Source organism: Vespa crabro, chromosome 3 (assembly GCF_910589235.1).
Source record: "Vespa crabro chromosome 3, iyVesCrab1.2, whole genome shotgun sequence".
Lineage (NCBI taxonomy): Eukaryota > Metazoa > Arthropoda > Insecta > Hymenoptera > Vespidae > Vespa > Vespa crabro.
Genome location: NC_060957.1, coordinates 14752594 through 14777141, shown reverse-complemented (window position 1 = coordinate 14777141; position 24548 = coordinate 14752594). Strand labels below are relative to the sequence as shown.

The 24548-nt window shown below is 42.8% G+C and overlaps 2 protein-coding genes across 35 annotated transcripts in view; one reads left to right on the top strand and one right to left on the bottom strand.

The window, feature by feature from the left end:
* Positions 1 to 126: 126 nt before the first annotated feature.
* On the bottom strand, positions 127 to 21466 carry LOC124422975 (prenylcysteine oxidase-like). Of its 3 annotated transcripts, none has more exons than XM_046960150.1 (8): positions 21320 to 21466; positions 2282 to 2341; positions 1958 to 2164; positions 1732 to 1873; positions 1348 to 1651; positions 1156 to 1276; positions 744 to 1090; positions 127 to 669 (listed from the first exon to the last, which is right to left on the bottom strand). In XM_046960150.1, the coding sequence occupies exons 3-8, from the start codon at positions 1980 to 1982 to the stop codon at positions 418 to 420; spliced, it is 1191 nt and encodes a 396-aa protein (XP_046816106.1). In that variant the 5' UTR covers positions 1983 to 2164; positions 2282 to 2341; positions 21320 to 21466; the 3' UTR covers positions 127 to 417. The 3 variants fall into 3 exon arrangements, with proteins under 3 accessions (XP_046816106.1, XP_046816105.1, XP_046816104.1); XM_046960149.1 differs by lacking the exon at positions 21320 to 21466 and adding an exon at positions 3038 to 3056; XM_046960148.1 differs by lacking the exon at positions 21320 to 21466 and having other exon boundaries at positions 2282 to 2499.
* LOC124422972 (basement membrane-specific heparan sulfate proteoglycan core protein) overlaps positions 4701 to 24548 on the top strand; it is an 87804-nt gene continuing 67956 nt past the window's right edge. For 7 of the 32 annotated variants that reach the window (XR_006941969.1, XR_006941971.1, XR_006941967.1 and 4 more), the window contains exon 1: positions 4707 to 5387. Coding sequence is in view for 2 of the 32 variants with exons in the window: in XM_046960143.1 (XP_046816099.1) it covers positions 5304 to 5387 (84 nt within the window). In the remaining 30 variants the exon portion in view is untranslated. Of the gene's footprint in view, positions 5388 to 24548 lie in introns of all 32 variants that reach the window. The other 25 variants (XR_006941958.1, XR_006941962.1, XR_006941959.1 and 22 more) reach the window with 11 other exon arrangements.

The window sequence follows — 24548 nt, the reverse complement described above, 5'->3', positions numbered from 1 at the left end:
CGACCGCAGTAGACCAATCGCGTTATTCGATTCGTTTTACCGAGTGAACGAAGGGAAAGAAAGAAGGAAAGGAAAAATGTAGACGACAAAACTATTAAGACTAGTAAAAAAAAAAAATTGTAAAGATTTTTATCATTTACGCGATTATAGCGATTCTTCTTTATTTTCCCTTATTTCATTATCTTATCTAAGTAGATAATGACCGGTCTCTATTTTTTTCGGCCTCTTCTCTCTACAATTTGTAGATCGTCCGTACCATTCGTAATTATAATGCTCTAATGTTTCTTGGATGGGGAAAAAGAGGGCGGGAGGAGAGACAGAGAGAGAGAGAGAGAGAGAGAGAGAGAGAGAGAGAGAGAGAGAGAGAGAGAGAGAGAGAGAGAGAGAGAGAGAGAGAGAGAGAGATAACCAATGATCTTAGAGCTCTATTTTATATTTATCCTTGTCCATATCCGAGCTATGCGGTTCGTCCGAGAATCTTTGTAAAAATTCATCGTAGGCTAGAATCGCTACGTTTCTTCCACCTATAGCACTCATCTCCATTGCACTGGCCGCCCATTCTATGGCATTAACGTGATAAAGGCCATCGTAAAGTTTAAATTTATCTAATCGTACGTTCGTAGAATATCGTGGGTATGCCTTCCAAATCATTTCTTTCACTTCCTCGATCTAAAATGGAAAACCTTATTGATTATTTCGTAAAAATCTTATTAAAATAATTCGAGAATGGATTCGTCCCGTACATTGAGAAATACGTTGTGTAGATCATTAAGGGGTAACGAGGCATTGCTAAAGATCTTCCATATTTTGGAATCAGTTTCAGTCGGGCCTTCGACCGTGTCCACTCTTCCAACGGAATGAATTTGCGCGTTGGAATTGCAACTTAATATGCTATCTAATTCTTCCTCGAGTCCAAAATAATTTCGATTCAAATGCCCTTTTACGAAGGTCGCGACAGTCGTCTGGTATTCTCCTAAAAATACAAAGTCCGCAGGGAATTCTTCAAACGTAATCGGCATCTTCTGATCTTTCGTTAACGGACTCGCTAGGATCACTATGTCATAGTGATTCTTCATGAGATTTGAATTATCTAAAAAATGAAATATCTCGTTATAGTTTCTAGAGCGATTAAAACTCATTTAAGTGTCAACAAACCTTCGCTCGAATATTGTACTTCATAAATGGGAAAATTATTAACAGTCATATAACGTATCTTCTTAACGTAAGAAGACACTACGTTAACGTTAACATTTCTATATATCAAGTGTTCGGCCACCTAAAATGACGATGCAGGATAATGAAATGAAGCAGAAACGCCGTATTTATTTTCTAACTGGAAGATATTACTTTCTTGTTTCCCCCTTTAACTGCCCATAGATTTCCAATAGCTGAGGCAAGCGTTACGCAACCGACAAAACTGTGAACGCTCGTTGTCTGTCCATAATCCACTAATAAGGGCGCTTCGACTAACTCGTCGATCAATTTCTCCGCATATCCCATGCTCAAAAGATGATCTTTAATGGACACTTGCAATAGCTTTGGAAACTTCTCGTTCATGGCCATTAGCATAGATATCAGATCGGTGAAGGACTGACCCTTATTTTGTAATTGGTAAATTTTATTGAAATCGGCAATTATAGAAGCTATATAACTAAAAGAAAAGATTCGTCGGTTGGTCGGTCGGTCGGTCGGTTGTTCGGTTATCGTATACTTTGGGAAGAAAATTTATACCTGTTGAGTCTAAACGGTTGTATACCATATTTATATATTAATTTGGCTAAAGTAAATATTTTGGAATTGCTTTCTTGGAAAACAATATCTGTACCGTCCCATATAGCAAATGTTTCCTCTCTGGTAGGTCTATGTTCCATTCCTACGAGATTATTGAAACAAATGGATAACGCATTATTACATTAATGAATTTAAATATTAATTAATTGAATGTCATAGAACGTACCAAGCAAATCTACAAATTCTTGCATGTATTTGTTTTCTTGGTGTATAATCGAACCTCCGGCCTCGTATTCGTTATCGTCAATTTTTATCGTCGCCAAACGACCACCGATCTTGTTAGCTTCGTAAAGGTCAATTTTTAAATCATTGTTAAATAATTCGGTGAGAAAATGCGCAGTCGAGGCAGCTCCTATACCTCCACCAATGACGGCTAGATCGTCGCACGTGACCGATATTAAAAAGGAACGAACAAAAGAAACAAAGTTACATATTATTAATAATAATTCAATATTATGCGTGCGCGTAAAAGAAATAATATATCTCTTACCAATTTTGGGTGTTTGTATTTTCGAAGAGAATGCATCTTTTAATAGAAAACTTGTCAACACTGTGAGAAAATAACAACGATGCATGTTAAATTTACAAAAATTACGCTGTATGTAGAAAAAAGTATTATATCCGCCTGTGTTATTTATTTGATACAGGCACTAGTTTTCGTACGATCTCAGGAGAAATATGTATATGTGCGTATATATATACATATATATATATATATACATATATATATATATATATATATATATATATACACATGTATATATATATTTTTTTTGTAGACTTGATAAATTAATATCGTAAGGTTATGTTTTTTATACAAATGCGGCGCCGACAGAGGTCGCGTCTTTTCAGAAGGAGCGCCATCTTTCTAACTTGTTTACACGCTTAGTTTCAATTATTCGACGACGTGAACGACCAAATTTGACATTGTAACGAGTGTTTTATGCATTTACGAGAGAAGGTTTACTACCTTCTTGAACGGAAAAGCGAACGAACGTAAGGACAATTGTTCGATTAATGAATAGAATACTGAATACGATATTACGTTGCATCCAATTGTAAATAAGAGGAGTCTTAACGTAGGTACGTATTTAGCGTTACAACTTGTTGATTTTTATTCAAAACGACGAGATGCTTGTCGAGATGCTTTTTCATTAAAAGCGTATATAACGTAAGATACGTAAGGTTTTCTAAGCTGCTCTTTTGTTGCGGATTTTGTTTACCTTCGAGATGTATATATACATACACATATATTTGAAGGAATATATTAAGAAACAGACGGAGTTTAGTCACTAACTAAATATACACGGTATTGTCATTGTTTTCGTCATCGTATTTGCAAGAAAAATTTGGAAGATCGAGGACAGCACTTGGTTGCCGCGCACGTTCTGCACATTCTATATCCGTGCTTTTACGAACAAACCGTGCAAAGTGAAACGAAACTTTGCGTTTCAACTATTTCCAGAAGCGACGCTCGTATAAGATCGTTATGTAGTTTCATGTGTACGCGCGTACACAACGTTAAACAACGTTAGGTCGTGTAATAAATAGCAAGATAAATGTAATACAACAAAATGATATGCTTCTACGTAGATCGGTAAGTATATTAACCAACGATCAATTTTGATTCGTTATCTTTCATTATCTCGTTATGCCGATCGTAAGTTACAATGTTCGTAACTTTTTCGACGAGTCGTTGATACGAGATATACGTACGATTGGATGAAAACCTATTTGAAAATATATGATTACTTGGAATTAGAAAGAAAAAAAGCTAGACCGATAGACCGAGGTGAATACGTGTCTCATAAATAAGGACGATACGGTTTGTTACCTTATCTTTGGGAAGCAAATTTATTTTGATTTCGCCGATAAGCTCATCCGATCGTACCTCATTCGCGTTTGTTTGCTTGGCCCACATATCATCGGTTTTATTTTCATTCGCGATTCGCGTTACATTTCCTCGGAGTACCGATCGAATTTTTCTATCGAACTAGTACGACGTAGGATGCGATTTCACGAGAATTCCCAACGAAACGAATAATCTCCCTTTCGGCCTAAATTCCTATCTACCATCTCTTTGTTGCCCGACAGATGTATCCCCTTTTGTTTTTCTTTTTCTTCAATTCGTGTGTAGCGAAATGGACGAGAAGGCGTGGGGGCGAAAAGTTCGTTTCGACGATTAAGTCGTTTAAAAAAGATCAGCTTTCGCGTCTGTTGCCGAGCCGAGGACAGTGATCGAGAGAGAGAGAGAGAGAGGGAGAGAGAGCGAGAGAGCGAGTAACGGGAAACGCGCAAATATCTCGAGAAACGCCGAGCCCTTATCTTTCTTTCTTTCTTTCTTTCGAGAGCCCTCCTATCCGGGATATGCGAGCGCGCGTACACGTCGATACGCGAAACTCTATTCTTGAAAGGCGAGTTATATAGAAGTTGATCGGACGAAAGTAAACGTGGGAAGCTTACGTGTAGTACACGTATCTCTCGAGCGAAGGAAGATGAATGAAATCATAGGAAAATTATTGATCGCTTTTTTCACGGAGCCCAATAAGAGCCCAATGAGAAGAAAAAGGACAAAAGAAAGAAAGGAAAGATTGGTGTATATTCGGAGAATAGAAAAACGTATATACGCAAACGTGTATCTTCGGCGCGGAGTCGGCCGTCTCCTGAGCGCCGGCATTGGCGTCTCCTTCGCCGCACGCCGCTCTTCGCTCTCTCGTACTTTCGGGTGGGAGTAAAACGAGAGAGCCCGAGCGGGTTAACGCGAGAGACAGAGAGAGAGAGAGAGAGAGAGAGAGAGAGAGAGAGAGAGAGCAGGAGAAAGATGAAGCGAGACGATATAGGAAGTCGATGGTGGGGGAAACGGCCGATCTGACCGGAGAAAGAGAGAGAGAATATGTAGGAATCTGCAACACGGTGGGAGGAGCGCAAGTCGGAAAGAGAAAGAGAGAGGGCCGATGGACTCGAAGGAGAGGGAAAAGCACGGTGCTTTTAAAAAAGTTTTATCTTGCGGCGCGCTTGGTCTCTCAGACGCTACCGAACGCCGGTACGGTGTTGCACGGTGTGTGCTGTGCTTTCTTCGCTGTCCCATCGGGAGAACAGACAGACAGACAGACAGAGAGAGAGAGAGGGAGAGAGAGAGAGAGAGCAAGCGAGCGAAGGAGGGGAGAGAGAGGAGAGGAGAGGAGAAAAGAGAAGAACAGAGTCAGAGATCATCGCGTGGACCATCTTCTCGCAAAGTCCTCGCGCGTACCCTTCTTCCCATACCGATCCTCTACTTTTTATTCTTCGTATCTCGTCATTGCCCACTCGCGTTTGCAACGACGGACGCACGCGGATAATTAAAAGGAACAACAGGTTCTTCGTCTTGCATTCTTTTATTCAAATACTCGCGTAATGAGTCCTTGAAGAATTCGCCGAAAGAAAGAGACAGATAAATAGAGAGAAAGAGATTGTAATTTCACGCGAGAAGAAGGCGAAGAGATCGAGGAGTACTCTCTTTGCCTGTTATCGAAATGAAGAAGAATCGTGTTTTATTAAAGAGTGCGTTGCTCTTCTTCCTGATCGGCGCTCATCTACTACTCGTCTCCGCATCCGAGGTGAGTCTCTACGATTTTCATTTCTTTTTTCATCAAAGCTCATGTTCCATACCTCGAAGAGAAATGCGGCGTGCCCTTCCAAGATTCGACGCGACCCACGTGTTCTCTCCTCGAATTATTTCGATTCCGTTGTTCTTCGAAAGATCGAACTCGAAGAAGGGAACGTCGTTTATATAAACACGTCTTTTATTTTCAAATTGGATAAATCAAATTGACTTATCATATACTTTTATTCTCTTGGAATAAAATTTATAAGCAACATTACGTATATATATATATATATATATATATATAAACTACCGGAGGAAAGCTCGATTCGATAGCGCGACGTTTACATTTTGACCTCTATGGGGGGAGTATCGTCGTTCTTGCGTTTCGGATTAGACTTATCTCGATAACTTGTGTTTCCCGATATTTAAGTCGATAACGCGACTCGCGATCGTTTCATAGAAAACCGTGCGCGACGGCTACGATCAACAGGTACGTGTATGCGTACGCGAAGGACGATAGGTAAGAAAAGAAAGAAAAAAAAGAGGAAAAAAGAAAGACTTGTTTCTCCGAAGAGAAACTTGGCATCCTCTCTTTGCAAAATCGAATCGTTATTCCCGACGACGAGAGATACGAGACAAGAGAAACTCGCTGGATAGTCTCGATATGTTCCCTAACGGACGTGCGGATAATTCCTCGAGGTCGATTATATTCCGATCACACCTCCAACTTTGAGACAAGAAGGAGAGAGAGAGAGAGAGAGAGAGAGAGAGGGAGAGGTTTGTCGTGTGGCGGGCGTTAAGCATTACTCGCGCACCATCTCGAAATACACGAATAGAAAATTAACGAATAACCGAGATGCTTCGTACCGAGCGCGATTCAAAGAGAGATCGCGCCTTCTTTTAAAGATCTTCTTTCGTTCTTAAGATCGATGATGGAACGAAATACCGAAAGATAAAGCGTCTATTTAAAAGTCGGCCTGTAATAATTCGGACGAGCAACGTTATCTGCTCGTGTTGCGATGCTCGATAATCGCGATATCGCGTTTCGTCATGGTTTGGTGTACGCAGCCGAGCTCGTACGATAAAATTACTTCTGCCGGATGCACGTTAACATCGAGACCTAACTTAATTGGAGAGATTATCGGAGGTTGAAAGGACTCGATTCGCGAAATGGTAGCGCGTGCAGAGTTAATGACTCTATTTGAGGCGAGCCACGCGCGTATATCCTATTCTTTTCCACTGATTTTTTCACTGATCGCCGATCGACCGATCCTCGCCAAGTCCTTCACTTGTCAGAAGGTTGGTTTTTATGAGCGATATCTTCGAAGCACGGGCACATCGAATCGATAAAGTTCAGGTTGACGAGATCCGTCACGGTTCGTCGGCGAATCGTCGTCGTTCGACTTTAACATTTCCACACGTTACCTTTACTATAATATCGCTTGGCGCATTACGCAAAGGGCTATACGCGTCTCTCGACAAAGTATCTTTCGGAAAGACTTGTCGAAGGTTAACTGTAATTTCTTCGGGCGACGCGTCATCGATATCTCCTTGTCGATGTTCTTCGATTCATCGTTCAATGGCTTTCTTTTCTCAGTTAGTCCTCAAAAAGGTCCGCTTCATCGAAATTATAATATTCCTTTTATCGTTTAGGGTAAAGAATTTGGGTGGTCCTTGCGAGCCCAACGGATCTTTAAATGAAACAATGACCTTTCGTAGATCATATGAAGTTATGTATGTATATATATATATATATATATATATATATATATATATATGCATACATACGAACGATTTGTCAGAAAAATTCAGAAAGAAGACGGATCGTACGTTCTCACGACGAAATCGTTGTACGAGAAGAAAGGACGGAGGGTAAAGGATATCGAGGAAGAAGAGAAGGAAGGGGATGAGGAAGGCATATCGGAGTACAAGGTTCCTTCATTATCGTATCCTTTTTCCTCGGACGTCGACATGGATATGGTCGACGTGTGTTTTCGAACGAAGAAACCTTTCGAATGGATACGGTATTTGGATTCGTTTGGGAAAAGGATGAAGGGAAGATTTGTACCTTATGAAAAATATGGTAATGCAGGTGGCTTTCCGCTTCGACGGGGCTTTCGGTTCGCGACCGTTTTCTCTTCTTCCTTTATACTCGAACTCGGCAAACGTGCGTTCTCGTACGAACATAGTCGCACTTCGAGCGTATTTATATACGGCAACGAGAGAGAGAGAGAGAGAGAGAGAGAGAGAGACAATGTCCACGAGAGCATCGGGATTGTATGCTGGAAAGATCGACCGAGGAAGCAAAAATGTAAGGTTTCCGGACGAGGCGCAATTCAAGCGCGGATAATTTGAAAACTTGCAATGATGTCTTACGACTACGCCAGAAATATACCCCGAGTGTACCCTTACCTAGAAGGATAAACGATATTCTTTATACCGATGATCGTGGTGCTTCTCTTTTCCTTTCGAGCTCCCTCGAAATGAACTCTCTTTATTTTATCTTTCTCCTTCTTTTTCTCCTTCATCTTTTGCCTGCCAGTAAAAAGTAGTACACCGTAATTAATTCTTTGTTATCGAAAGACATTATCCAGAATTATCGTCGTTTTCGACGAGATTGCCTAATTTTTTGTCCTCCTCTCGTACTCATTCGGTCGAACGATTCGACGAGTAAATCAGTATTTTTGGAGTCGAAGGAACCGTAACCGGTTGTCACGTAGGTATACACGGGGTCTTACGTAAATCGTCGTCAGGGTCGTTGAAAAAGTTACGCGATGTTGTACGGAGAGAAGAAAAGATAAAATGAAAGAAAAGAAAAGAAAAAAAAAAGAAGAAGAGAGAAAAAAAGAAGGAAAAAAATAAAAAAGCAAGAACAGCGATTGCAAAAAAGATATAAATGCACGGGGCTTTGCGAGTCTCCTCCATGATAAATCGCTTACCTCATTGTGCAAAGTCCATTGGTACACTTGACTCGTAATGGTCGACGTTACAACGTTTTTCTATGACTATTATGAATGATTTATTCATTGTATTCTTATTTACATACACACGACGATACGACGTACGGGTGTCTCGATATAATTAAGCGTAACGGTTTTCTTATAGCAAAAAAATCTTCGCTCGAACATCGTTCTTCAGCTCGTAATTAATCGAGAAAATGAATTACCTTTATATGTCGTCGTTACGGCATATTAGTATCAGAGAGAGAGAGAGAGAGAGAGAGAGAGAGAGAGATCGATACGGATATTTTCGATTCGTATTGGCGCGGTCCAGCTTTAGGGCACTTGAAACGGCGCATTCGAGTGCGAGCATCCTCGTGGAAGTACTTTTTCGTTGCCGAGTACCGGCATTCGAGTACCGCTCGAGCGCCACTTTCAAGTGCCTTATCGCCAGAAGGGATCTACTTCTTTTAACGTGTCCATTCGCACCCGCGACGATTTCCATCGCCGACGATTGACCGCACTTCGACTTCTTTTTATGCGGTATAAGACAGATATCAAACTTCCTCTTTCTATGTTTTTCCTCTTCTTTCCTTTTCTTTTCTTTTCGCCTTCACGAAACGTACATTTTCTTAACACGCCAAACTGTCCCTTTCTTTCGTTACAAGAGTCGTCGTATTTTTTCCTTATCATAATGTACTCGCCAAAGAAATCATTGATTCTCCTAGTCTGACGTGAATCCTTAGATACCTAGACCGTTTACGAGGAGATAATTGACGCTTAAAGTGGGTCGAGCACGTCGAGTAATTCGATAAGATGTTGTTTATCTTCTTGTTCGGCGTTAAATGAAAACGACGAATGGGAAGGATTTCGTTGAAAAAATCTTTGGTCCGACACGAAGTATCTAGACGGATAAATATATACATGGATAGATAAAATCGAAAGTTCCAGAGAGGTAGTTATATAAGCCGCTAGTCCGATCGATTTTTCGGTTAATCCTGATTGGGACGCTAATGTGCCAGTTATCCTTTTTCATACTCGATTCTCACGCTCTTGATCATATCCCACGAAATATCTAGATATTGCAATGCGGATTGCGGCTATCCCTCTTTCCTCAATAGTATTCTCGTTACATCGATTATCCCTTTTAATCGGATATGGACGGTGAAATTGCGTGACTGACCGTGAAATTAAAGGAGACGAATATTTGCGGAAGTTACGGTGTCAACTTCCCTTCCGAACGATCGTGAAGGAGCGAAACGAAAGAGAAGAAGGCTCTCTTGTACTTTTCCTCGAATAGAGTAACTTCGATGCCCGGTCAGGTAGGATCCTTTCGAGAGTTCTCCCGCATCTCTACGCATGTACCGATAAACAAACGCGTCGCGCGTCGCGCGTCCACTCGTCGTCCGGAGTGTCCTGCACCTCTTTTCTTTCTTTACTTTTATTTTAAAGAAAATCATTATCGCGCGGAGGCGTGCCGAATGTGCTCGCAGACGCAACGAATACGAGGTATTAAGCGCATCGTGACCGTGTCGCTGAGAGAGAGAGAGAGAGAGAGAGAGAGCGAGTGAGGGAAGGAGCCTCGTTTGCTTGACGAACAAAGAGCGTGTTCGAGGAGAAAGCACGTTGTACGAGAATAAAAAGGGAAGAGAGAGAGAGAGAGAGAGATACTAAAGAGGAACGCGAGGAGAGAGACGTTAGGACGATCGCGTCTTAAACGTGTGGGCGAGTCAAACTGGTTTTCACGTTCGCGTGTCCATGGAAAGAAAGGAGAAGAAAGAAGGAGGAAGGTCTTGGAAACGAAAAGCAAGAGCGAAGGCGACTTTCGTACGTATCGCGGTGCTCCCCATGGCAACAACGCAAGTTGGTCTCCCGTTTAACTCATGTACTACGTACAACTCTCTCTCTCTCTCTCTCTCTCACTCTCTCTCTCTTCTCTCGCCCTTTTTCTGCGTACTCCTCTTTCTTCGTCTCCGCCGCCCATAATACCACCTCCGCCGCCTCCGCTACTTCCGTTGACGATTCTGACACTCTGCGATATCGCCGAGTGATAGTACTATGCAACAGCGTAATATCGAATGCTGTTCGACGAGGCAAAAGATTGATATCGTAATCGTAAAATTAGCTGGAAACAAAGATATCTAGGACTTTTAAAATTTTATATTTAGTCGGAAATCAGAGGATTAACGGTATGATGCAAAGTTTTATGGGAGTATTTTAACGAGACCCCATGGCAACGTCGTAATCGAAAAAAGCTTGAGCGGACACGTGCGGCTCCGCGTCGTCTCTTTATCTTGTTTATTCCGCATTTCTTTCTCTGACTCTAGGAAAGACAAATAACGAGAGGTTATAACAAACAGATTTTTTCTTAATCTCATCTTTTGCCAATGTCGTTGCGCGTCATTCGGTGTCACACGGGAAGAGAGAGAGAGAGAGAGAGAGAGAGACTTTCCGACTAGACGAGACGGTCAATGTAAATGAGTAAATAAAAAAGAAGAAAAAACATTCCTCTAGTTTGATTTTGATAGGAAGTAAAGTTGGAATTTGTCAAATATAAGGACGGGTGTCAGGTGTGCGTCGGAATATTGCGATAGTTCGATTTACCTTTCGTTTCCCTCGATCGACACGCATTGTTCGCAAGAATTTTTGTGATATTCGATCGCGATTTCTACAGGAATATTAAATTCATAGGGTGTGAATAATGTAAGCGATATTCGAACGTATGTAAATCCGATTTGGATTTTTTCTTCCTTTTCTTTGATCGGCCTAAACTTTGCTTATTTCGCAAGCATATACCTAGGTATATAATATTAAATGTAGATAGTTACACAGTACTCAAACTTCATGTTTGTTTATTTTGCAAAAAATAGCGCTATGCCAAACGTATAAAAGTATTTAACGTTAGGTCGGCGAAAATTTGACGATTCCTCGAAATTTGCCGTTGCTAAAGTTCTCTATCGTTCGTTCAACGGGACGCAGAGAGTTTCTCGTAAGATCGTAAAGCATATTTTTAGATACTCTCGCGTCAGGCTGCTACGAAGGGGCGAATATAATAGAGACGAATCTTTTTCATTTGATAGCAATCATCGATTCCTTCGCCTTCTTTTGAATTGAAAAAAGCGTACGAGCAAATGTTAACGTCCATATAGCCTTGCGGCGTTTGGTGTGGTGTGCAAAGTCAAGGTCAATTCGTGCACGTGTTCGTTGACAGGATGGCGCCTGCCCTCCCACGTGGCAAGAGCCAGACAAAAAGGGAATGCCAATTCTTGGAATGTCCGTTGACTATGCGCGAATAAGATTGCGCATACGTATGGAAAAGATCATGTAAAAGTAATCGAAGGAACGCTCGCGTGCAAATCCGGAACGAGAGGTCGCTCGACTTGTGTCTCTAATTACAAGATTGCGTTGGTTATGTCTCTCTCTCTACCCCCCTCCCCCTCCCTCTCTCTCTCGCTAGTTTTTCCTAAGGCGCGAACGGCTCGGAACGACGTGGCCATTATCCAGCCGCGAAAGTTGATCATTAGCGAACACTTAACAATCACGCGTATCGCGAGATCCTCTCGTACGCGTATAAGCACCGGCAAATACAGGCAAATACTTCTCGGTCCGGCTAGCAACTGGCACTCTTCGATCCTAATCACTCGCCATTCAGCGTAGCTACTCTTGGAGGATCCTTGCCGAATGTCTCCTCGAATTCCTCGGCATTGACGAGTCAAAGGAATCGAAATCCGTCGATTATAACGACCGCCGCGTAATTTACTACTCGCGCGTTGTAGATTATGTGCTTCGAAGGGAATAAGAAGTATTTCGAGGAAGAGAGAGAGAGAGAGAGAGAGAGAGAGAGAGAGAGAGAGAGAGAGAGAGAGAGAGAGAGAGAGAAGAAAGATTTAACGCGAAGACACCCCTGCCCTCGTTCGTGTCTACGTAGACCGCAAGACGGTGAAACAAGGCACGGTATTAAGTCGGTTTACTTTTGGCTCGATAAGGCGATCCTCGAATCACGTGGACGGCGAATGATTTTGAAAAGAATAAGCCACGGTATCAATAAATTTAATGTTATCTACGGTCATAAATCCACGCGGTGCGACCATTGGGGCTCGATGAAGCATGGTTAAACCGAAGCCGTTTGAAACTTATGTGCCGGCAGAGCGCGACCGGTGGAATATGCGAACGCTTACGTTCTTGCGTTTCTATTTAAAATAACTCGTAAATGTATTCGCGTTGTAGGACGAATCTTTTACTTATTCATACCGCTTGATAATACTTGACGTACGGTGAGAATCCTAGCGCGGTCGAGTACATAACGTTTTACGTGGTATCACGTAGGTATGCGTTTCTCAAAGCATTAGAAATGCATAATTGATAGATTCTTTCGTAATAGACTCTAGAATAATCCAGTTAATTTAGCAAAGTGCCGAGTAATTATCTCGTAATAGTTTTCTGGTAGATCGCGCGATAAATTTAAACGAACGTACGCTTGGATGTGCGTTGCGTTCGACGTACATATTCAACGATTTGAGAAAGAAGAAAGGCTAGATTTGAGGTAGAAGGAACGGATATGTCAGAAGGAAGAGACAAGCGGTGTTCGTCGTCGTCGTCGTCGTCGTCGTCGTCCCTCCATACGATTCTATCTTTAGCTCTCTCTCTCTCATATTCTCCTCTTGTCTCCTTTCGCCGTCTCATCCTTTCCCTCTTCGCGTAAAACCTCCGAGACTAATCGATCGATGTACGATCATCCCATTTTCGACGCGAGAGCATTATAGCACATTATTGTGTATTTATTTGTAACGTAGGTATAAATATTGCTTATCCTTTTTATAATTAGGAAGATTTCTTTAATTTTCATAAGGACAAGTAAGAAATGAGGATGAATAAAGTCAGAGCGTTGGTAGCATTTACTAAGATAGGAGGAACGGGAAAGGTTGTGTCAGGGTTGCGATTTCTAGGGACTTTTCGAACAATTCAGAATCCATGAAAAGGCGCTTCGTTGGGAAAAGAGGGTTCGGGAGGAAAAACGGTTCTCGTTTTATCGCCGCCACGGTCGATGAAAAGAGAAAATCTGCTCGTTTCCACTCGCGTTTCTCGTTGAAAAAATCCCTTTTTCTTGAAGAGTCGGTGTATTCGGGTCGTGCGTCCTACATTCTGGCCAAGCGTCAAAGTTAATTGCAGGTGTTGAGGACGATTATGTGAGTTTGCGAGAACGCGCTTTTTATCGTCTATATTTTCTCGAACGTCAATGTATTTCGCATAAGCATGCGACATGTGTTTGACGCGCGTACGCTTAAAAGAAGAGCATAAACTTGTCGCGCGTAAACGTGTACACCTACGCGTGTTAATCGTACGTTAATCGTAGCTTGCGCGAGAGTCTCGATTTTCTAGATCGAACTCCCCAACGAGAGAAGTCTTTTCAAGTTGGCGCGGGGTTGCCTTTCGGACGGAAACAGACAGACAGAGAGAGAGAGAGAGAGAGAGGGGGGGGGGAGAGGCGAGATCGCGTTGGAATAACAGTTTGATTTTCACTTTTTAAAGAACGACTTTATCTCTGGCAAATCGATCCGACCCGTCGATAACAGACGTCTCTAATTGAACGATATAAAATGTACCACGATACGAATTTCAACAAGTTCATATAATGCGAGGTATAAAATTTCTGGTAATTAACATCGTGACCATCGAAAGGATTCACGAGAAAAACTCGTCGAAGCCATAGACGCGATTCGCCGTTATAGATTTATTTTCAGAAAAGTCTGTTAATTAAATTCTCCCTTAATTTTTCGAGATCTGGCTAGTTTAAATATCATATCTCGTTCAAATAACAAAGAATTTGCAAGTAAAAAGTATTATCTAATTTTATTCAAATTTTCCATATTCATCGGATATTAATTACTTTGCTTTTGTCAAAAACTCTCTATTTTTCTTCTCTCTTCTCTCTTTCGGTTTTATTTTCTCTCGAAATGAGAGAATCAACCGACGCGAAAGTAGGTGGATAAAAAGTTCGCTCGGACCAAGAAGAGAGATATCGCGAATGTATTACGTCTTCGAGTTACTTTACTCGCTCGCGCCGTTACGTAGGAACAGAGGGATTATCGTTATCCCGCGAAGAACCTTCGTCAGCTTTCCTACCTCTCGGAGGAGATAGAGAAACATCTTTGGCACGTTCTTCTTTCTCTCGCTAGGACTTTCCTTCGAATGGAGAAAGTACAAGATAACGATATGTCGTTTTTTTTTCTTCCCCCCCCCCCCGCCCCTTTTTTTTCCCTTTTCTCTTTACTAACGCAATAAGATGCAACATAACGCATTTATATTTGGATTTATTTTTGGATTATTAGCCTTTTGCGGACGATCCTTTTGAAATTCTCAGTGAAAAATTTTCTCGCGAAGCGGATGTAGAATATGTGGGTATATAACAGAATAAAAGCACGCTCCGTATTCTCCCAGTTATTTCGAGCAATTCCGTCACGCGCGTTTCCCAAAAAAGTTTCTTCTTCGGGTACAGCGCGGAGCTCTATAAATAAGCGCTTACAAAATGGTCTCGTATATTATATGTACGTATATCTCGAAATACGGGACATTTCAATTAATGGATCAACATTTTCTTTGTTTATCCGTTAATATCATTGTTATCGAGAACACGTTCCTCTTTGCACGTTCCTCTTTGCACATTTCTCTTCCTCTTCCGTTTCGTTCCGTTCTCTCTTCTCTTCGTCCTTCGCGAAACGCTCTCGCAGATTTCACTTATCGCATAATTCCTCTTACACATTTTATATACGTACTCGTTAGCCGATTCCAATTCGTATATTTTTTTTCTTTTTCTTTGGCCATACGTTTTTTCGTTCACGGTGATATCTCTCATTCCTGGTAAATTTTTTTTTTTTTTTTTTTTTTTTTTTTTTTTAACGAAACGAAAAAATAGCCACGTACGTCGAAAATATACGACTCTTTGAAAATCTACGATTCGAGCTCTTATTGCAAATTATAATTTCTCATTTGCGCTGAAATCTTTTAAATAAACGAGAACGTCCTGGTAACTGATCTAATTGTTTAATCGCGAAATATAGAATATAGAAGTTTCGCGTTAATACAATTTATTTCTGTAAAGCGCAATTCGTTCCATCTTCGAGTCCGTGAGAGAGAAAAGGAAACATGTTTTCTCGGGGCTTGACCCGTTTCTCGGTCGAACGTTCCATGTCTCGATGAAAATTATCTCGGAATTTCCGATGAATATGTAGAAATAGATGTATCATGAGAGAAGAGTAAAGAAAGGTTGTATATTTAAAAGTGTACATGTTAAAAAGTACGACAAAAGTATCTTTTTATTATTTCTCGTCGCAGCAATTCAGGAGAGGATTTATCTCTCGTAAGCCGGAGTTATAATATATCGTAACGCACAGATATGCCTTCTCCGAAAACTCTCAATCTTCGTTACGCAATTTTTCTTGAGACCGATGATACCATTATATTTGACTTGGAGAAAGTATATTACGCGGACGCGTCACGTTTCATAATCGTATGCCGAGCCGAATGCAAAGCGCGCGCTACCATATACGGTCGAATCCTTCGTTTCGTCGAGACGTCACACTTTTTTCTTTTTTTTCTCCCCTATCGACGACACCTTTGCTGCTGACTCGAGTAAGACCGCGAGTCATCGCGACGCTTACGCGAGAGAAAAGAAGAATCATTTCCGGCGGACGTTCCAGGCATTTTTTTTCCCCTTCTTTCCTTTCCTTTCGCTTCTTTTTCCTTTCTTTTCCTCCTCAATACGGCAAATATCTTGTCTAACGCGGAAGCAGAAAGATAAGTTTCCCACTCGAGGCGCGGCGCGATGCGACGTTGTTCTAAGTACGAGTTAAATCGGACCGAGGTTGGTACTTTGATCGCAACAAACAAAAATAGCGAAAGAAAAAAGAAGAAAATTGAAAAGAGGGAATCGATTTGAGAGTGGACGCGCGAAAATGATGAGAGACGTAGGAAGAGTACCAAAGTACTCTTTTTCGTTAATGGTAAAATATTCCGTTGCTGCCGAGCCAGGCTCGAAAGAGCGAGCGCCGCGCACGTGGAGAGCAAACGTTTCTGCCGCGCGAATGTGGCTTAGGGCGAATACACTAAAAGGTAAAGGTGATATTGCGTAAGCTCCGAGAGCGTACGTGTACACGTTAATGTTTGCTGTCTCCTCTTCGATGAGTCAGACCGCTATAATGCTATATCGAGGATTTGCTCTCTCCAGAGACGATTAGCCATTTTATTATCAACGGTAACAATTGGATAAAATTGGAACTGTCGAATGTGCAAAAGTTTACGCGAATTTATTGAAAGGACGGGGCGGGAGGGTAATATTTGGTAAACAACGGTAAGCGCTCGGGAGACGTACGCGACGAAAGGACAAAGAGTAACGAACCATGACGCCAACGTCTTTGTAACGATGATCGAGAGAACTCGCTAGGGAAAATTATTCGAGAGGAGAGGAGCCTCGACTCCTCGAATATTAACGATAAGCGCGCGAACGCGATTGCAACTATTCGATATAGATCTATTGTCATTGTTGAGAATCATGACTATTAACGATTGACCAACGATTACAAATAGCACAGGTAGAATTTGAATATTCTATTGTCGGAACAGAGAGTCAGTGGATCAATGATGTCATGGTAAAGATGACGTAAGTTGCAAATAAGCGCTCTCGTCTTTGCCCGTAAACCTATGAAATATAATAGGTGCTAACTATATTATTGCAATACATTATGCGTGCCGCGAAGGATTGAATTATGTGCTTCTTTGACGAAGCGGAGAAGATAATTATCTAGAGGGATTTTGAGAAAATTTCATTAGCCCCATAAGTATTGTATAATAGATTTGAAAATGTCACTTGAACGCAATCCTTTTCTGTCATGTTTGCGAACGAACGAACGAGCGAGCGAGCGAACGACCGAACGACCGAACGAACGAAATGAAATATTTCTATTTAAGAATTGAAATGGCAAAAGGAAACGATTTGTGTCAATCACAACGAAAATAGAACTTTAAGAATCCAGCTAGTCTTTAAGGATGCACGCGGCCTTGTAACTCGATGTTTATGCGCACGTAGGTATTTCAAGTTTTTCGACGAAGTAATGGGTGGACATCGCTATTTTAAACGCGGTCGATCTCCGCGTTTTCCGCACCGAAAGAGAGAAAGAGCCAATGTTATTCTTTAAGCGAGCGTGAATCGATCGATGTTCGTTGACCGTTAAAGCGATATATGTATATATATTATATGTCTATGATATATGTGTACATACATATACCTATACATATACATATACATATATATATATATATATATGTGTGTGTGTGTGTGTGTGTGTGTATATATTCTCGTCTAGGTTATTAATTCGTAAGAAGAAGATATGCTCTTACTTTTTGATATTCCGCTGGTAGTTTACCTTTATTATTCTCGTTTTAATCAATCCCTGATGAGTTCTCGGTAATGACCGAAGCTACCTCGGAAGTGTTGCGTTGAAAACGTTATAATTGGTGCTTAATTGGAAAGCCGATATCCACGTATTAGATTTGCTTTCAGAAGCAACGGATAACTTTAGAGCGTTGGGCTAGCGTATTACGGAGGTTTACGGACTATGCCTTCGTAATCCATGAAATTTTTGCCAAGAAAATTGAACTCTTCCTCCCTCTCCTATTTTTCTTCGCGCTTAATCGTTTTCGGCGCTGCAAAGGGAATGAGAAAAGAGGGGGAGGGGCGGGCGGGTAGGAAAAAACAAAAGAAAAAACAAAGAAAGAAACGTAAAGGTTTAACGATCTCTTCTCTTTCTGTCGACGATAAAGTTCTTTGGTGAGTCATTCGCAAATGAAGTAAGCGCCGCGAACCAGTTAGGCGGCCGAATTGAAACGTTAGATGAGGTCAAATAAAAATGATCGAGCGCGTTAAAGAAAGGAAGGGAGATAGTAAGAGGAGAGAATTGATATTTCCGAGAGCGTATGTCTGGGTTGCGTGTGGCAATTAACGAGATGCATCTCCGACCATGTATCGTCTCGCTCTTATTTAGGAACGTTTAGAAAAGTATTCTCTCTCTCTCTCTCTCTCTCTCTCTCTCTCTCTCTATATATATATATATGTATATGTATATGTATATATACAGATATTTTCGACCACGTTCGACTACGTGCGTGATCAAAGCTAAACGATTATGGTCGCTTAAAGTTCGGATGGATTCGTGTAAGGAGGCGTGCAAGCGTCGCGACGCATTAGAATTAAGGTCGATCGTTGTTGCTACGCGTCCCCCTGAGGATGAACGAGAGCGCGCACGCTTTCACAGCAGGCATCCGAAGGACGGATGAATCGCGGCACAGCGTTTCGCAGAGAGCAAAGGGCGTCTCGTCTCCTCTCCTTCTTCGTCTTCTTTTCTTCCGTTCGCGCCCTGCGAAGCTCCTTTTATTTCTCTCTTACGCTCCCCCCGTCTTCCTTTATCCGCCGACCCTTTCGGGGGTGGAGGAGAGCGCAAAGGACGTGGCTTCGCTCGACACGACGCGAACGAACCGCTTTGTTCCGTTTTGTAACGGGCCGCGTAACGAAAGACGGCCTTTTTCTTTTTTCATTTTTCAGAGAGCTTGCCTGAGTCGCTTTTATTCGATCGGTGTCGTCGCGCGAATTCTTTACGTATCGAAACTATCAAAGGGTTGTGCTTCTTCGATCCGTAAATAAAGAAAAGGAGAGAGGCGCGATGATTATCGATCGTTGGTAGATAGCGCGAGACGTACGTACGCGTATACGTACGTCGGTTTCTCGATATAATGTCTTTCTTTTTTCGGGCCGAACGGTATTTCTGGACGATGAGTCATACATTTCTACCGTCTACACTCATTTCTGCCGTCATTGAGTCACAAAGGCGAGTTATATCGTAAAAGCAGTACGCGAGCGACGTACGTAACCCGCTCGTTTATCGTTATTCCTCGACAGAAATATCGATAATCGGAGCTACTTTCCTCCTATCTCTCCAGAATCGTAGAAAAGCTTCGGTGTCGGATGACGAATTGTAAAGGTTCCAAGTTTTAGCCGAGTTAGCCCCGTGCAAGGATTCGCCGTAGCTCGGTTATGTCAGACAATGGACTATTAGGGCAGTTTCGCGTTAAGCCGCTCGACGGGCTGCTCGTACCTCTTTATACTCTTGGGCATTCGCCGAGAGGGTGCCTGCTCTCGAGTGGGCTCTCGAGTTGCACGTTTCCAACCGACGTGTTCTCCCTCCTCCTCCTTTTCTCGCTCTCCTCCTATTTACCCCCATCTCTGAGAGTTAGGAGGGCCGTGCTAGGCTTCGTAAGGCTTTGTCGCTCTCGCTCTCGAAAGAGAGGCTCGAAAGACGCTCGAATTCCTTTGTACATTGCCTCACCGCTATTTCCCGATAGCGATCAGGGATGGACGGGGGCCGACCGGTGGTGGGGTGGGGTGGGGGGACCGGCGGCGGCCGGTTGTGTATGCGGACTCGTGGAGAATAAAAGATCGATCGAGAACTCGCCGCTACGTTCGGCCCATCCGCGATGACTTTTTCTCTTCTTTTTCGTTTCCTTTTTCTTTTTTCATAGGCGACAACGTTTTCAAAACCTTCCAAGTCGTCGTCGTCGTCGTCGCGTCGTTTCGGTCCATTAGAAACATTATTTTGCCTATCGGTAGGCCTTGCGACGTATATCGCGTTTCTTTGAATATTTTCATTGAGACGAAAATCACTAGTACGTATCTCGGTTTCTAGCGTAAGAAGGGATCGAGGTCGTCTTGCGATTCTTTTTTTTTTCCTTTCTTTCTTTCTTTCTTTCTTTCTTTCTCTCCGCTCAATCTGTATAGCGCGCGAAAAAGAGAGAGCTTCGTTCTATGTACTTAGGAACCATAATCTTATATAATGTGGTTGTAGTGGGTAGCGCTTACGTAGAGTTTCATCGTAGTTTCAGGTCTCGGTGATTTAAAAAAGTTATGCGAACGATGAGATACTCTCGGATGCGCATGCAAGCGTAAGTACTCTTCGATTCGAGGTCGTACTTAACGATTCGGTACAAGTTGTATCGTGATTACCATATGACATGTAGAATCGTACGTACCGCGTCTCTTGTTTTTCTCGTCGCAACGCGTCAATTCCTATAACGACTAATCGAATTTCTTTCGCGTACGATTCTTCCGATCGAACGATCCGCGTATCCAAGCGGAAGGAGCGCGTTCGCTAAAGGCGGCAATACGATATGTCCTTGCCGACGACGGCACTCGTCAAAACAATGAACTTGTCGAATTTGTCGATTTTTCGAATCCATTCGGATGCGCGATATGTGCGCGTGACGTTGTTAAGCGTCAGCATGCGATTTGCATAATTCGCTAAATTCTATAATAACGTTCGTTATTAATAGCATTTGCGAGAGCAAGAATATGGTATAAGAACCAACAACGAGTCGCCGTTGAGAGATTAGTTTATGAAATGTAGTACCGGGCGACTGGAAGAAAGAAAGAAAGAAAGAAAGAGGGGGAAGGAAAGAAGAAGAGATACATCTGTCCATGCTCGATCGTGGGTCTCGCCGAAGGAATTATTTGCTTTCGTCAAAAACATGCGGCTTTGGCTGCCTTCCGAAAGATATCCCGGGCGCGAGCACAGGGGCCCTTTTGTCGTCGAGCGGCTTGCCTTCTTCTTTTTCCTTATCTTTTTTTGCGCTAGAATCGACAAACTTCCCTCGAAGAGAAGTCACGAGAGAAGAAGGCGCGCCGTGGTTTGTCAAAAGTGTGTATACATATTTCCACATTTCTCATTGGCGATTGGAAATCTTTGCCCATCTTACGTACATCTTCGACGACGCGCCTTCTCGTACGTACTAACGCCGAGATATTTGATCATCCTATCGTATAATATTCATATCGTAATTGGCAAACGGCAATTTTGTCGGAAATATGAAAAAAGGAAAAGAGCATTTAGCGCGCATGCTAGCCGGTCGGATCTCGTTGAACGAAACGGTAGAAGAGAGAAAAGTAAGCCTTACTACCTACCCAACGTGGAATGTACTTTCCAAGTACTTATAGATATAAAACGCGACCAACGGCCGTATTTCGGCTATGCGCGTTTACAGTGAAAACAAAGTGTCGAGCTTTGAAAAAAGTGACGATCGATCGTCGCTCTCGGATATCAGCTTTCAAAGCTTCGGCGAGAACTACCTTTGGCTTTCTCCTTCCTTATCAAAGCGCGTCGTGCGCGCGCGAGAGATAGAGAGAGAGAGAGAGAGAGAGAGATGGGGGGGGGGGGGCGCGCGCGCGAACGGGTAGACGAAGAAATAGACCGGAAGAGTCTATTTTCGAACGAACAAGCGAACAAGCTACGTCGAGAGTAAATGCAAAGTTCAAAAAAAGGAGCTTCCTCCTCTATCCCTTCTCGGATATTTTGCGAATGTGAAAAAAGAAAAGCGTCCTCGCGAGTAACCAGCGAGAGCAGTGACTCTTCTGACTGGCAGATCGTAGCCCGAGGGATCTTTGATTTGCCGGAACGAGTCAGGCGAGACATTTTTCTCGGGAAATCAGACCGACGTGATTTCCGCAATTTCGCGTGGAGCCTTGCGGAAAATGCGGTGTCCGAGAGGATTGCCCGGTTGATATTTGGCCTCTCTGTCTCATTGGTACATATCTCTCCATCTCTATCTCTCTGTGGATATGAAACTTCATATAAGATCATCCTCGAGGAAATCTCCTCTTCTTCTCTCCTCCCGCTTTGGCTTGGGAAATAGCACGTGTCGTTTATTTCTCCCCTCCTAGCCGGCCGACATCTTTCTTTATTTTTCGGACGACGACTCGACGACGACTCGCTTATAAATACATAAGTAATATACATTTTTCCCGATATAAAAATCCAATATAGACGGATAGATGGATAGATAGATATAGGGACTACTAGAGAGTATCACGAGGTAGATATTTTCTAAGGGCTCTATGTTCCGAATCGGTCTACTAAAATTTAGCGACAGGCACGTGTGCGACATTCAAGAAAAGATGGCTCGACGACGTCAAAGTGGATGAAGGGAAATTTTTCGCGCGCGTGCGGATGTTTCTCCTGCACACGAAGAGAAGCTCGTTGTTCCGTTGAGAGGCTGTTAAAATGCAAAGGGGCGCGGTTAAACGATGCCCCGGACCCGCCACTCGCACGCTCGCTCTTCTTCTACTCGCGAGTAGGATTCGCCGCCGCGTGCGACCGCTATTTAGTATTCCGTCGCCTCCTAGCGAGTCTCACCTCGCTAACGTGTTCCTCGCATTAATATACCATAGCTTAAGACAAAGGACGATCGTTGGGTGCCTTCCTCCTCCTTTCCCCTCTCTGTCCCCCCTCACGGAAGCATGGGCACGTCGGCTTGCTTCTTCCACCCACTGAGCTTCGAGAGCCGCCTCGGAGCTTTGGCCTCCGAGAGCTTCTTCGACACTCGACCGACCGTATATTTTCGTTAACTCGAAGCCCGTCGAGAGGTCTCTCAAATTGCCGGGATTTTCGCCTTCCATCTCTAGCGCGTTCGCGCCTTCGAGTTCTTTCTCGTACTCTTCATATTTTTCTCATACCAATCTCTTTCCTCTATATTCCTTTCCTTTCTCTCAAAATATTTTCGTTCATAAAAAAACGAGGATGAGCGAATCAAAAGGGCTCCGCGTAAGATCCTTTGAACGTAATACGAAGAAAATCATCGTGCTTATCCAAATCGAAACTTTTGCAAATTTCTGTAGCTCCATGCGTAGGACATTTATACCGGCCAGGGTTATCGACGTTACTCGCCTTGACCTTTTGCCAGATTGCAAGCTCCAATTATAATAACTATACGCGAGTCATCGTTTCTCACTCTCGCGCGCGCGCGCGCGCGATTATTTGCGATCGAAGCGAGAAGAAATCCGTTGATTATTCCTTTCGTTCCCCTCCACTTTTCTCCACAAATCGCTCTCACTTACATCTCAGTTACATCATTTTCGTGATAGAAATGTGGAAGGAGGAGAGAGAGAGAGAGAGAGAGAGAGAGAGAGAGATGAGGGAGGAGAGATAAATTAAACGACCACGGTAAACGATGAATATGCGTTGCCACGTGTAGGCACGCAAAACCAGCCTACGGATCGACGAAACGCGTCTTTCGCTCTAATTAATTCTAAAGGCTTTAGCGAAATTATTATATAGGCACGTATCGTTCTTTAGGAAAAGGCAAAGATTTAGAGTTTTCCAATGTAACATATCGCTTTTAAATGTAACGACCGATAGTTACATCTAGAAGCGAATACTCTCTCGCGAGTACCTCTCGTTTCTTCGGGGGCAAATCTCCCGTGAATGAGTCACGGTTTCTTTTTCGTTCGCGGTTTAACGACCTCGCGCCTCTCATTCTCGCGCGTGCAACTGCGCGAGATAGCACCCGTTCTTTGCTTTTCTTATCGAAATTTATCCTTTTAACATCGGGAAAATTACTTTTTCTCGCCGACGATTTGCCCGTCCAAAGAGTCCTTCCGCGGTTTTTTCATCATCGAGAAAAGTTGCGAGGTTTTTTCTCTTTTTTTTTTTTTTTTCTTTTTTTTTTTTTGATACTACCAAATAATTATCGTAGGTCGTCCGCGGTACCGCTTAACGAGAAAGTTCATCCATCGATGCGTTGTGTTATTCCATCTATTGTAGGTACGTGAAAACGGGTCACCGTCGTCGGTTCGATTACCTAATCGGTGTTCGTCCATAATGACTCTCGCCGTAATGAGCACGTTGCAGCTGTTACAAAATAGAATCGTATCGTTGGCGTTGTTTAGTTCGAGAAAGGTGTGGATATCAGAAGGATGGAATGTCTCTTATCTTAGGTGCGCGTCATCGAGCGAGCGAACAAACTGCGATGGCCTAAATATGGGATCCGTTTGAAGATGCGAGTTTGTTTCGCGCGTAACACGCTCGCTCGGCGAACGATCGATAAAGAAATCGTTATCGAGAACGATCGAGCACGGAGACTCGAGTAATAATCGCTCGAGTTCGACCACTTTCCATGACGGCCGTCGAAGGAGGAGACAGTAAAGATAAATCCAAATAAGAATAATGTATATGTATGTATGTATGTATGTATGTATGTATGTATGTATGTGTATAAATCGCGCAAAAAATATTAACAACGCGCGTAGAAGCGAAATCTTTCCCTCTCGCCCGACCCCTCTACTTTCTTTTCTCAGTTCGACTCTCTTCGAGGTCCTTAGCGACGCAGGACGAATTCCCTTTGGACACTTAACCTGC